This window comes from Schistocerca gregaria, chromosome 4 (assembly GCF_023897955.1).
Source record: "Schistocerca gregaria isolate iqSchGreg1 chromosome 4, iqSchGreg1.2, whole genome shotgun sequence".
Lineage (NCBI taxonomy): Eukaryota > Metazoa > Arthropoda > Insecta > Orthoptera > Acrididae > Schistocerca > Schistocerca gregaria.
The window spans coordinates 340148922-340163173 of record NC_064923.1 but is presented as its reverse complement, the minus strand read 5'-3'; the positions used below and the strand labels follow the sequence as shown (position 1 = coordinate 340163173).

General features: G+C 43.7%; 1 protein-coding gene across 1 annotated transcript in view; it reads right to left on the bottom strand.

Moving 5' to 3' along the window:
- LOC126266724 (venom carboxylesterase-6-like) overlaps positions 1 to 14252 on the bottom strand; it is a 122699-nt gene that overhangs the window by 7018 nt on the left and 101429 nt on the right. Inside the window, exons 8-9 of the mRNA XM_049971200.1 lie at positions 14079 to 14202; positions 7667 to 7799 (exon numbers count right to left, since the gene is read on the bottom strand). Of these exons, the coding sequence (XP_049827157.1) occupies positions 7667 to 7799; positions 14079 to 14202 (257 nt within the window). The remainder of the gene's footprint in view (positions 1 to 7666; positions 7800 to 14078; positions 14203 to 14252) is intronic.

The window sequence follows — 14252 nt, the reverse complement described above, 5'->3', positions numbered from 1 at the left end:
AATACTGGTGCTAAAGTGGGATCTCAAATCTATTAAGCACATGTGGGACGCCGTTAAGCGAAATGTACTTGACCCCCGTCTGACCGGCCTCCGTGAGTTGAGTACTCTGGTACATTAGTCATATAGAATCCTTGACACGACACGTCGCTGCCAGCATCAGAGTGAAACGGGGTGCTACATCTTACCAGTTGTACACCTGTGACTTCTTGCTTTGACGGCGTATATCGTGATAATGTTTCTTTGGATTCCAGTTCTTGCAATTTACGGGGGCGGCGTACCCAGAGACGAAAATTTAATTATAACGCTATTCTATACTAAGTTACTCTCTCTTCTCTCTCTCTCTCTCTCTCTCTCTCTCTCTCTCTCTCTCTCTCTCACACACACACACACACACACACACACACACACACATACACATACACATACACATACACGCACACACACACACACACACACACACACACACACACACACAAAACACCACGAAAGAATTATCCCAGTGGGACGTGATTCGGTAGATGTGATGTATATGGACAGACAAAAAAATATTTTTTCAGAAAAATTGGATGATTTTTTCAAAAAAAAAAGAGCTTCACAAATTCAGCAAGTTAATTAGGCGTCGGTCCACTTCTGGCCCAGATGCAGCCAGTTATTCGGCTTGACGCTTATTGATAGAGTTGTTGGGTGTCCTCCTGAGGGATATCGTGCAACATTATGTTCAATTGGCGCGTTGTATCGTCAAAATCAGTAGTTGGTTGGAGGGAACTGCCCATAATGCTCCAAATGTTCTCATCTGGGGAGACAGTCGGGTATCTTGGTAGCCAAAGTACGGTTTGGCAAGCACGAAGACAAGCTTTAGAAACTCTCACCGTATGCTGCCGGGTATTGTCTTGCTTAAATCCACATATCAAAAAAAAGTTTTGCATCACCCCGGTTCCCAGAATTCCTGAAGATAAACGTTGACTGAGGATATTGTATAACATACACAGTCCCTCTGACTGTTCAGAGATGTCACTAAACTCAACCAAAGATGTAAACAACCATGCACGAGCAGCGTCTATGAGACGGAGGGGGTCCGACAGCCGATCAGTTCCAGTCATTCCACCAGGGAGGAGGTTGTCTGTAGTTCAACCATGCCTAGGCGGTCAACACCGCGGTTCGATCGCGTCAGCATTGTTACTCTGTGCCAGGAAGAGCTCTCAACAAGGTAAGAGTCCAGGCGGCTCGGAGTTAACCAAAGCGATGTTGTTCGGACATGGAGGAGACAGGAAATGTCGATGACATACCTCCTTCAAGCCGCCCAAGGGCTACTATTGGAGTGGATGACCGCTACCTACGGGTTACGACTCGGAGGAACCCCTAGAGCAACGATACCATGTTGAATAATTCTTTTCGTGCAGCCACAGGACGTCGTGTCACGACTCAAACTGTGCACAATAGGCTGCATGATGCACAACTTCACTCCCGACAACCATGGCGAGGTCCATCTTTGCAACCACGACACCATGTAGCGCGGTACAGATGGGCCCAACAACATGCCGAATGAACCGCTCAGGATTGGCATCACGTGCTCTTCACCGACAGGTGTTGTCGCACATGCCTTTAACCAGACAACCGCCGGAGACGTATTTGGTGGCAACTTGGTAAGGCTTAGACACACTGCCCATTGGGTGCCGCTATGTGGAGGTTATCTGCTGTTTTCGGGTGGCATTATGTCGGGCCGACGTACGCCGTTGGTGGTCATAGAAGACGCCATAACGGCTGTATGATACGTGAATGCCATCCTCCAACCGATAGTTCAACCATATCGGCAGCATACTGGCGAGGCATTCGTCTTCATAGACGACAATTCGCGCTCCAATCGCGCACATCTTGCGAATGACTTCCTTCAGGATAACGACAGCGCTTGACTAGAGTGGCCAGCACGTTCTCCAGACATGAACCCTATCGAAAATGCCTGAAATGGATTAAAAGGGCAGTTTATGGACGACGTGACCCACTAACCACTTTGATGGATCTACTCCGAATCGCCGTTGAGGAGTGGAACAATCTGGACCAACAGTGACTTGAGGAACTTGTGGATACTATGCAACGACAAATATACGCATGCATCAATGCAAGAGGATGTGCTACTGGGTATTACAGGTACCGGTGTGTACAGCCTTCTGGACCACCACCTCTGAAGGTCTCACTGTATGGTGGTAAAACATGCAATGTGTGGTTTTCATTAGCAATAAAAAGAGCGGAAATGATGTTTATGTTGATTTCTATTCCAATTTTCTGTACAGGTTCCGGAATACTCGGAACCGAGGTGATGCAAAACTATTTTAGATGTGTGTATAAGACCAGAGTGGTTTGCCATGAATGACAATAAAACGGGGCGTACAGTACCGTTAATGTACCGCTATTCTGTAAGGGTGTCTTGGATGAAAACCAGAGGGGCCCTGCTGTGAAAAGAAATAGTATCCCAGACCATCACTCCTGTTTGTCGAGATGTACCGTGAGCGACGGTTAGGGTAGTACCTACCGCTGACGGGCGTCTACAGGCCCGTCTTCGCTGGTCATCAAGGCTCAGGTTCGAAGCGGGACTCACTACTGAAGACAATTCCACTACAGTCAATGAGATTACAGGCCGAAGACGTATCTGGAGAGGCCCTGACAACGATGGGATACCAACCTGACCGTCACATGCCATAACGCCCTGCATCCCTACAATCAGGGGTGATGATCTCAAGTGCCATTTATTTTAAATTATCCCTTTTTTTCTATTACTGAAGCCATTTGTTTGTCTGTACATGTACTTCACATTTACTGATTTCCATCCCATAGGGATAATTCCTTCGTGGTGCGTCGAGTTCTTTCTTTCCTAAACTGTATTATCTGGAGTGACAACTGAAAATTTCTATCAGGATCAGGACTCTGAGACCTGATGTCATGTTTCATTTAGTGTTTATTCGAGGTGTATCACTATTATATTGCTAATCTTCCGTGACTGATCTCTTGGGACAACGAAATAGGCAAGCGTGCACATGTATACTATCCACGGTCTAAAACTGTGTTTGAAGGAAATGGGCACAACAGGCTATTCTGTCTTAAAAGTGGTTATTCAACGATAATGCAGGAAAACTTTCAGAAGGCACGCTTGCACACAGCGTGGTGTTACACTGTACAGATGTAAAGTGTTTGCCTGGACAAGTCAGGCTAAGAAGTGGGCTTCCTTAGCAATTGTGAAAGCAGAAGATGAAATGAATGAAGAGTTATGGTTCATTCCTGTAAGATTTCAAACAAGGCTTGACAAAGCGTTCTTCTATGCTGCTAGCCAGTCTTGGAGGACCAGGAGGTGGTCAAATGAAATGTGTTACTTTGAACATACCAAACCACGTTTCAAATAAAAAAGATAAGCATGCATTCCTGACAAATTTTACTTTGAGCACGCACCGGAAGTAGCCGCGTTTCTAGCTCGTACTTGAGGTGGACAAAAATATGGAAAGATCGCGAATCCCAGGATATTATGGTGTCTAACGTGGTGTAGGAAAACCGTTGGTATTCAGAACTTCTAGTCGCCTCGGAATATGCAGTTCCTGTATAGTTTTCGAGGGAATCATATACCATTCTTCCTGTAAAGTTGTGACAAGTTGAAGTAACCATGATGAACGTAAGTAGCGATGGTGGATAGCGATCACGCACCCTTCTTTTGAAAGTGGGCCATAAAGGCTTACTAACAGTGAGATCTGATGGCTGTGCTGGACAGAGGAGACGTGACAGTTCGTCCTCTTCGTCGCAAGACCAGTCCTGGACGATACGACAATGTGCGCAGAGGCGCTCTAGACTTGGAATGCAGCGTCACTATTGGGGAGCAACCAGTGTGCGAGGAACGTACTCGAGCAACCAGAATGGTAACATAATCCTTTGCAGTAAAGCGACTTTGCAGAGTAGCCATGGGGCCGATGGAATACCACGACAGGGCTGCCCATATCATCACCAAATCCTAGCCATGTTTCGTTCTTCGGGCATAAACTCGGGCAGAAGTTGGAAACAATGTGAATCAAGACTGATCCGACCAAATGGTATTCTTCCAGTGCTCCACAGCCCAAGAGAACCACGTTTTCCTGTTACGGTCATTTGCGTTGCTGATGAAAGGTTTGGAAATTCTAGCTCGCCCAGCCTACAGAGCTCCCTTAGTGTTGTTTTAGTTCTGATAGGGTTCACTACTGCGAAATTCAGTTCTGCAGTGACGTTTGCTCTTTTGCTCCCTTCTTTTCCTCATTCCTACTCAGTGGCCGTCCGTCACGTTCACAATTTCGTTCGCTTTGTGTCTTAGCGAGGGATTTTTTTACGCTTTCCCCATACGCAATGTACATTTTCGATAATATGGTCATAATGCTCTCGCAACTACACAGAATACCGTTCTGATCACAACGGTCATTACATGTACTGAGGACATTGCACGAGTGCCCTTTGTGGCCAAATACAACACACAGTCTACAGGCCTGGGCAGCGTCTGCATTTATGTCCAAGTAAGTATTTCTCACGGTGTTTCCATATTTGTGTCCAACCCCTGTCTATGTCAAGAATCTCTTCCACATCAAACAGTCCCACGACATGGTAAGATCACTCACAAAAAAAGTGAAAGAAATAACGCACAGAATTACGAACCAATTCCACCAACTTATGTAAGAGTCCCATAGCACATTTTAAACTGAAACATGAGAACATTATGATAAGAAAGAGTGCGGATTCACGAAAAGTCAGCCCGCATCTCGTGGTCGTGCAGTAGCGTTCTCGCTTCCCACTCCCGGGTTCCCGGGTTCGATTCCAGGCGGGGTCAGGGATTTTCTCTGCCTCGTGATGGCTGGGTGTTGTGTGATGTCCTTAGGTTCGTTAGGTTTAAGTAGTTCTAATTTATAGGGGACTGATGACCATAGATGTTAAGTCCCATAGTGCTCAGAGCCATTTGAACCAATTTTGAACGAAAAGTCAGATTTTTGAAGCACTGCTTGCATTAATCACAACTTATTACTGGCAGGACACTGGAAAGCTACGCAGTTGGTAAAGAAAAGCCTGCAACGAGTGTAAGGAATGAAATAAATGTTTAGGCTCCAAAGAAATTGCAAGGGGGTCGGAACAAATCAGAGCAGCTTCGTTCACATTGAGAGTGCAAGTAGTCCTCCATATCATGTGTCAGTTCACCATCAGATTACCCAGTGGGATTACAGAAGCTGTACGGAATTCAGTCAGTCAGGACAACTGGTTCTTTCTTCAAAGAATTCTCTGTATCGAAATACGTAGATGTATGTGGTACCAGCACGATGGGAGTCCGTCTCACCCCTCGCCTGTAGCTAGGAAATCGCTCACCCACCTTTTCCCCGATCGCTGGATAGGTCTAAGGTTAGCTTCCATCTACCTGTTCACTTTATATGACACACATGAACTTTTCACTGTGGGATAAGGTCAACAATGAATTCAGTATACAACTTGCGACGACCCAAGACCCAGCCTCTCCTGAAATTCTTTCACCAGTGACTGAAAACGTGTAGTGCAATAGACAGAGGATGTTCCGAACACTTGATGAAATAAATGTAATTTTATTGAAATTCGGCTCCAAGCACTTTCTTTTCAGAGTTCATTATTCTTACTATTCATAAGTGAAGTGTGTACCACGTAGTCATGTGAATCTTCACGTGACGTTATTATGCAACAATCCTCATACCTCACATTCCCGTGTCACAAATCCAATGTTTATGGCATTTACTCTTCCTTTCAAGGTTTTGGTAGAAGCATGAACAGAATTCGTACTGCAAACAAACAGTGACTCAACTTTCGTTCCACGTCAGTTTCTTTCCAGTTGTAGTGGCAATCCAACCACATAGAGGAAACTGTGATTGCTATGTTTGCAACTACACTTCTCGCAACTATTAAGAATTTGTCAGTAGCGTCTCTAAGATTCCCCATCAGCTGGACGTGACAGTTCCCTATGATAACACGCTCTTCCGTGTAAGAAGCCAATTGGGTTTGGTCCAAAACAGATAAACGCAAAGTTCTAAATATTGCACTTCGAACAGTGCAGTGCAGTTGAAATCACCTTCTCGAAATCTACTGGAAAAATAGCAGAAATTTCATTGAAGGCCAAAGAAACTGGTATAGGCATGCGTATTCAAATACAGAGTTATGTGAACAGGCAGAACACGACGATGTGGTCGGCAACTCCTATATAAGACAAGTATCTGGCGCAGTTGCTACATCGGTTACTCCTTTACAGTGGCAGGTTATCAAGATTTAAGTGCGTTTTAACGTGGTGTTATAGGCGGCACACGAGGCATGGAACACAGCATCTCCCTGGTAGCGATGAAGTGGGGAAATTTATACTTCCACCATTTCATAAGTGTACCATGAATATCAGGAATCAAATTTCCGACATCGCTTCGGCTGGAAAAAGATCCTCCAAGTAAGAGACCAATGACGACTGCAGAAACGTAACAGAAGTGGACCCTTCCGCAAATTGCTGCAGATTTCAATGCTCGGCCATTAACAAGCGTGCGAACCATTCAACGAAACATCATCGATATGGGCTCTCGGAGCCGAAGGCCGACTCATATACCCTTGTTGACTGCACGACTCAAAGCTTTACGCCTAGCCTGGGTCCGTCAACACCGACATTGGACTGTTGATGACTGGAAACATGTTGCCTGGCCGTACGAGTCTCATTTCAAATTGTATCGAGCGGATGGGCGCGTATGGGTATGGAGACAACCTCATGAATCCATGGACCCTGAATATCAGCAGTGTACTGTTCAAGCTGGTGGACGCTGTGTAATGGTGTGAGGTGTGAGCAGTTGGAGTGATATAGGACTCAGATACGTCTAGAAACGACTCTGACAGGTGACACGTACGTTAAGCATTCTGATCACCTGCACCCATTCATGTCCGTTGTGCTTTCCGACGGACTTGGGAAATTCCAGCAGAGCAACACGACAGCCCACACGTCCAGAATTGCTACGGAGTGGCTCCAAGAACACTCCTCTTAGTTTGAACACTTCCGCTGTCCACCAAACTCACCAGACATGAACATGATTAAGCATATCTGGAATGCATTGCGACGTGCCGTTCAGAAGAGATCTCCACCCCCTCGTACTCTTACGGATTGACAGCCCTGCACGATTCATGGTGTCAATTCGCTCCAGCACTACTTCCGACATTAGTCGAGTCTATTTCGCGTCGTGTTGCGGCACTTCTGAGTGCTCGCGGGGACCCTATACGATATTAGGTACGTATACCAGTTTCCTTGGCCCTTCAGTGTAGTGTAGCTCCAGCTGAAAAACCGAAGTTGCTAACGGTACGTCTATAATTAATACGGAAATGTCAAGAGACCTTTAGTGAGAAATGGATGGAAACAGAATTTGGTCATCTTGAATGGTACCGCAAATATTGGGAGAGATCAGCTTAGTTAAAAGACAAAATGGAAACACCACTCCACATGTAAAATAATGTAAACTCACATTAAAACAACCTGAAAGACAGAAGGAAAAACACGGAAGTTCGCCTCAGAGACAGAGCAGTTTAGATGAGAGAGGAACGCACACGTAGTTACTGACTGACTAAAAGAGTTTGAAACAATAACAGTTTCATAACCATACCACAAAAAATTTATATTCAGAGTATTTCGTACCTTTCTCTTGCAAAGTTCACAACGAATTGTACAAGCCGGTCCACCTGCTTGTACTCCTCCTCCGTGTACGTCTTCCTCGATCCGCCGGAAACTTCTGGGAACAGGAGCCGTACGTCGGAGCCGCGAGGTACTCCTGCGACAAGACATCCATACACTTTTCTAACTCTGCGGTCGTTATTCTACGATTATAAGCGATGCGCGACAGATACTTCCTAGACGACCGTAAATGTAAAAGAAAGAAACACCCATGTTCCAATTACAACTACTGAGATTAATTTCAGTACGCCGAAGCGTATCTAAAAAAATGTATGAAATTCAATGAGGTTGCATGTAATCCAGCAAACAATTAGGCAACATATGGCGAAGAGAGTGGAATCCAGTGAATCAGATCACATGCACCAGAAACCATCGTCGATGCCGAAAGTTTGCTTCTTCCGTTTCCAAAGTCCTTGTTTTCACGGAGGTTGTACACACTCACGACTGCTTAGAAACCCTGCTTGGACTCCATTTGAACGCACCTCTTTGTAATTGCTCTGCTCTTCGTATGTCTAGTGGCTACAGCTCGTGACAAACAGCTGATTAATGTGATCTCTGTAGCGTTTGTAATCGACTACTGCAGTGTAGACAATCCTTAAATGATGCAACATCTCCGCAAGCGGCGCCTGTCAGGTGAGCACGCTACTCCACTCCGCTTTCTTTTAATCACTTCGCTGAAACTCTATACTTCCACTTGAATAAGTAAATTTCTTTAAACAACACTGGAACTTATATTTTCTGGAAAATGACTATAAATACTACGTGTGTGGACATAATTTGTGCCGGCCCGTGTCGCCGAGCGATTCTAGGCGCTTCAGTCTGGAACCGCGTGGCCGCTACGGTCGCAGGTTCGAATCCTGCCTCGTGCATAGGTGTGCGTGATGTCCTTAGGTTGGTTAGGTTTAAGTAGTTCCAAGTTCTAGGGGACTGATGACCTCATATGTTAAGTCCCATAGTGCTCAGAGCCATTTGAACATAATTTGTTGTACGCGAATGTTTCGCTTTTGTCAGATAACACACCATTTATGAATCTTCTGAATCTGTAGTCATAACTGGCCGATACATGGGCTTGTTTCTTCATTGACTTGTGCTTCCCTAGTCGTTACATTCCTTTCTCTTCAAACGTAGTCGGGACTGGTGGTCTAAAAAAAAGAGCGCTTGACTGGAAACCAGGAAGTGACGCGATCGAATCCCGGTCGGATCTTGGATTTTTTAGTTTGCTTATTAACCCAGCCTTCATCACCCAAAGATGTGAGTAGTCTCCCGAAAAGACTCGTATTTGGAATTCCACGTTAAACTGTAGGTCGCCTTTCCCCGTTTGGATAACTGGGTAGGCAGGGGTACACATGTCTCCGAAGTGGAGTCTAATTGTAAGACTTGCACCAGGCTAGTGAGCAACACGAAATTATTGTTATTATTATTATTATTATTATTATTATTATTATTATTATTATTATTATTATTATCGTCAAACATCAGTTGTACACAAATACAAAATTTTGCAGAATGACGACCTTGATGGGTGGCATAACAAACGGATTTTCGTACTTTAAAATAGTTTTTATTTGTTTTAGCCGTTCGAGTTGTGCTGTATCCCTTAAACTACAGTGGAACAAGATACTTTTGAGACGACTTTAAACGAAATGGCTGCCTTATTCTTGAAGACTGTCATGACCAATCAACTAATCACTCTTCTCGACAACAAAAGTTATAGCGAATTCTAATGGCTGGAATATGAATTTCTCATAATTTACCGCGATTTAGAAATGTGTGTGAAAGAACATCATCAGATGTTCCAAAATTATCGGATCAAAATTGTACCGAATCTGTGAAATCTTAAATTGAGAGTTTTTAGTTGAGGAAGTAACAGCTGAAAATGAATATTTAGATTTTCTGTTAGAATAAACAACTTACACCTTGTGGCAACAACTTAAGCTCATAACAGTTGATCAAAGTGACGACTATCAGTCTCAATGTGTGCGTTACGACATAGGCAATCGATAGAAATGAACTCTGGGTTCAGATTCGTTCGTCCCTGGTACTGTTTGTGACAGGAGGTGTAGTCGCTATTTTCACCAGTGCTCTCCATAAGCTGTTCTTCGAAGTGACATGAATCTTCTCCCACGTAATTTGAGACCATTCCATTGAATTCTTCTCATTAAAGCATTAGACGAGTTGGTCTATTGCGACTTTTTGATCCATCAGTGTTTCTTTGGTGTACCAATGTTCCTTCTTCCTTCAGGGATGCACTGTAGAAGCTGTTTTGGAATGCTGTCGTCGCCCATTCACTCTACACCTTCTTTCCATTGTTTACTGTATTGCTTAGCCATTTCATTTACGTTGTAAATTCTTAATTTCTTACGGATTGTCTCATTTTTTAAATCTATCTCTTTTTGATACTCCCTGGACGGTTCTCAAAAACCTCATATTACGGTTCTAGATTTGACAGTTCAGTTTTCACTTCCATACAGAAAGGTATGGGTAAACTTTCAGAAAACATTCCTCTTATATAGAGGAAGAAAAAATTTTATACGTACATGAGTCTGGAGAAGCTTTATTTCTTTGTTATACCTCATTTTGTATTTCTCTTCATAATCATGTAAAACACATAGAAACAGAACAGACCAGTATCACATGAAACGTTTTCTCATATGAAATGTTCCAAATTCCCTTTTTGTCACGTTTAGTTAGAATGTACAATAAGTTGTAATTCCTTGTTTCACCGCCAGTATTTGTTGTTCCAAGTGGGCGAAGGGAACGTTGAAAATTTCATTGCTTGCACTGACATGCGTAAGCCTCTAAATACAATTGATTGGCGACTCCATGGAGTGCTGTGTGCACAACGACCATATATCTTAAATTAAAAGGAAGATCAGCGTTGGCCGTAATATGTTGTTTTTTTCTATAGCAGAATTGATTTTCGATCACATAGTGATCATCTTCAGTGCTCATATATACAAATTAAACTCAGACACTGGTATCAAGTTATCAATAACCAAAACTTATTATAACTCAATTGTGATCGCTTCTCAGTTTTGGTTATTGATAACTTGATACCAGTGTCTGAGTTTAATTGGTATATATCAGCACTGAAGATGATCACTATGTGATCGAAAATCGATTCTGCTATCAATAAAGCATCAATATTACGGCCAACGCTGACCGTCCTCTAAATACAAGACACTGTGAGAGATGGGTAGCTAGAGGTGGATCAATTCCTTGGACTCCGGGCTCCCCGGTCCTAAACCGACTAGACTTTTAATTGTGTGAGCATTTGAAAGCTCTTGTGTACGGAACCCCGCTACACTGCGTACGGAGCCTATGTGTCCGTACTGTAGAAACCTGTGAAACAGTACGCAATTCTCCAGGGATATATCACCGCACCAATGATTCGATGCGACAGCGAGTTGATACATGTGTCCATGATATCGGAGGGAATTTTGAACATTTCATTTAGGAAAATGTTTCCCATTATGCTGATAAGGTTCTTTTTCTGAGTGCTTCCCACGATTAATGCAGTTATGAAGAGAATTAGAAAATGAGCTCTAACATGGAAATAAAGCGTTTCCAGACCCATATCCATACCACATATTTTCTTCCCCTATGTGTGAGAAATGTTTCCTGAAAGTTTGGCTATACCTTTTTGTTACACTGTATAGTCCACTGGGGACTGCCATAACTTTATAAAATCTTAGCACTGTGACCTTTCGTACTTTTCTCCTAGACGTTCTTCTGGCGGTGCCACACATTACATTGAAACTCTTAACTCTCTGCTTCCGCAATATCAGCTTCGACGAGATATGATATGCCACAGCCCAAAAAATCTGAAGGTGTTAACTTTCTCAATAGCTTTGTTTTTCTTATATGAATATACATCTTACGTGTTAAAGGTTGCGAGCTGTGCAAACAGTTATGTGCCGAGTATCTTGGTGAGTGGTCTGTGGCTTCCGCGACCTAGTTTCTCACAAGTGTAAGTCTTCTTATTCTGTCCGAATATTATTGCTATGCCCTGGAAATTATTATTATTCTTAGTAAACTAATTAAGAAATTCCTTGACACGAATTCATCAACACGTTATTCTGGTAATGGAGTTCTCATGCTGGTGGAATACGCTCATGCCGGAGTAGACTGGTCGCGTCATAACACTCAATGTGTTTGCGCGTTTCGTGGTGATACCAGCAAGAACGATACAAAGGTTATAAACCCTCTTTGTACAGTGTAAAAATCAAAACATTGTATTCTTATAAGCGTGGCTGGAAGACGAATAATTTTTTCTTCCCGCAGCCATACATATATATGATGAAATGAAACATATTCCGACTGGGCACTGAAATAAATTCCATGGCGACAAGCGAAAATTCGTGCCAGATAGAGATTCTAAACACGGGTTTCCCACTTTAAGCGAGCGGTCGCCTTAACTGCTTCGGCTGTCCAAGCACGCTATCCGTCTGACCCAAATTCCCAACTTGTCGCGCACTATTAACGTAGCGCCCACTGTCCACCATCGTCACTAATCGCCGCATCACGCTGGATTCCCGCAGGAGTTCAGGAGGGAGACACGTCCGGAAGAACACTCATAAATACGTATATATATATATAGGGTGGTTCACTGATCGTGACCGGGCCAACTATCTCACGAAATAAGCGTCAACGAAATAACTACAAAGAACGATATTTGTCTAGCTTGAATGGGGAAACCAAATGGCGCTAAGGTTGGCCCGCTGGATGGCGCTGCCATAGGTCAAACGGATATCAACTGCGTTTTTTAAATAGGAACCCAAATTTTTTATTACATATTCGTGTAGTATGTAAAGAAATATGAATGTTTCAGTTGGACCACTTTTTTCGCTTTGTGATAGATGGCGCTACAATAGTCACAAACATATGGCTCACAATTGTAGACGAACAGTTGGTAACAGGTAGGTTTTTTAAACTAAAATGCAGAACTTAGGTACGTTTGAACACTTTATTTCGGTTGTTGCAAATGTGATACATGTACCTTTGTGAACCTATCATTTCTGAGAACGCATGCTGTTACAGCGTGATTACCTGTAAATACCACATGCTGAAAACGATGTCCGTCAACCTCAATGCATTTGGCAATACGTGTAACGACATTCCTCTCAGCAGCGAGTAGTTCGCCTTCCGTAATGTTCGCACACGCATTGACAATGCGCTGACGCATGTTGTCAGGCGTAGTCGGTGGATTACGATAGCAAATGTCCTTCAACTTTCCCCACAGAAAGAAATCCGGTGACGTCAGACCCGGTGAACGTGCGGGCCATGGTATGGTGCTTCGACGACCAGTCCACCTGTCATGAAATATGCTGTTCAATACTGCTGCAGCCGCACGCGAGCTATGTGCCGGACATCCATCATGGAAATACATCGCCAATGTGTCATGCAGTGAAACATCTTGTAGTAACATCGGTAGAAAATTACGTAGGAAATCAGCATACATTGCACCATTTAGACTGCCATCGATAAAATGGGGTACAATTATCCTTCCTCCCATTATGCCGCACGCTACATTAACCCGCCAAGGTGGCTGATGTTCGACGTGTCGCAGCCATCGTGGTCCGTTGTGCATTTTGATCACAATAGCCATACATCAACACGATTTCGACCTTTTCCGCAATTGGGAAACGGTCCATTTTAACACGGGTAATGTATCACGAAGCAAATACCGTCCGCACTGGCGGAATGTTACGGGTTACCACGTACTTGTACGTTAGCGACTATTACAGCGCCCTCTATCACAAAGCGAAAAAAGTGGTCCAACTAAAACATTCATATTTCTTTACGTGCTACGCGAATACGTAATAAAAATGGTGGTTCCTATTTTTAAAAAAAACGCATTTTATAACCGTTTGACCTATGGTAGCGCCATCTAGTGGGCCAACCATAACGCTAACTGGCTTTCCCCTTCAAGCTAGACAAGTTTCGTTCTTTGTAGTTTTATCGTTTCACGCTTATTTCGTGAGATATTTGGCCCGGTCATTATCAATGGACCACCCTGTCTATGGCTTGTTACCCATTAAGATTATTTCAGTGCGGATGCACTCCCACTCCTGAACTCTTGCTGGAATCCAGCGTGATGCAGCGAGAGATGAGTATGGTGGACAGAGGGCGCTGTTTAAATAGTGCAGCAAGTTTGGAATTCGGGTCAAACCGAAGGCGTGCTCGGATAGTCGAAGGAGTTAAGGCGACCGCTCGCATAAACTGGGAAATCCTGAGTCGATTCCCGGCCTGACACAAATTTGCACTTTTTGCCATTCATTTCACTGGCCACCTGCGGCCGATCACAGAATTTAGTCCAATTCATCACGAACAAATCTGATTTAATATTTCAGTGGTTCTTACGTGAGAAACTTACCAAGCTCTTTGCTATCCTTCGGCTTCCAGCCAAAGTTGTACACAAACATTGGGGTCTCCGTGTGGTTGGTATGCAGTTCGATGCTTTGGCTCACGCCGTACAGCGTCTGGTAGTCGCCTATCATCTGCAATCGGAAAAAAGGCACGTTACAGGCCAAACGTAACAAACAGTGAA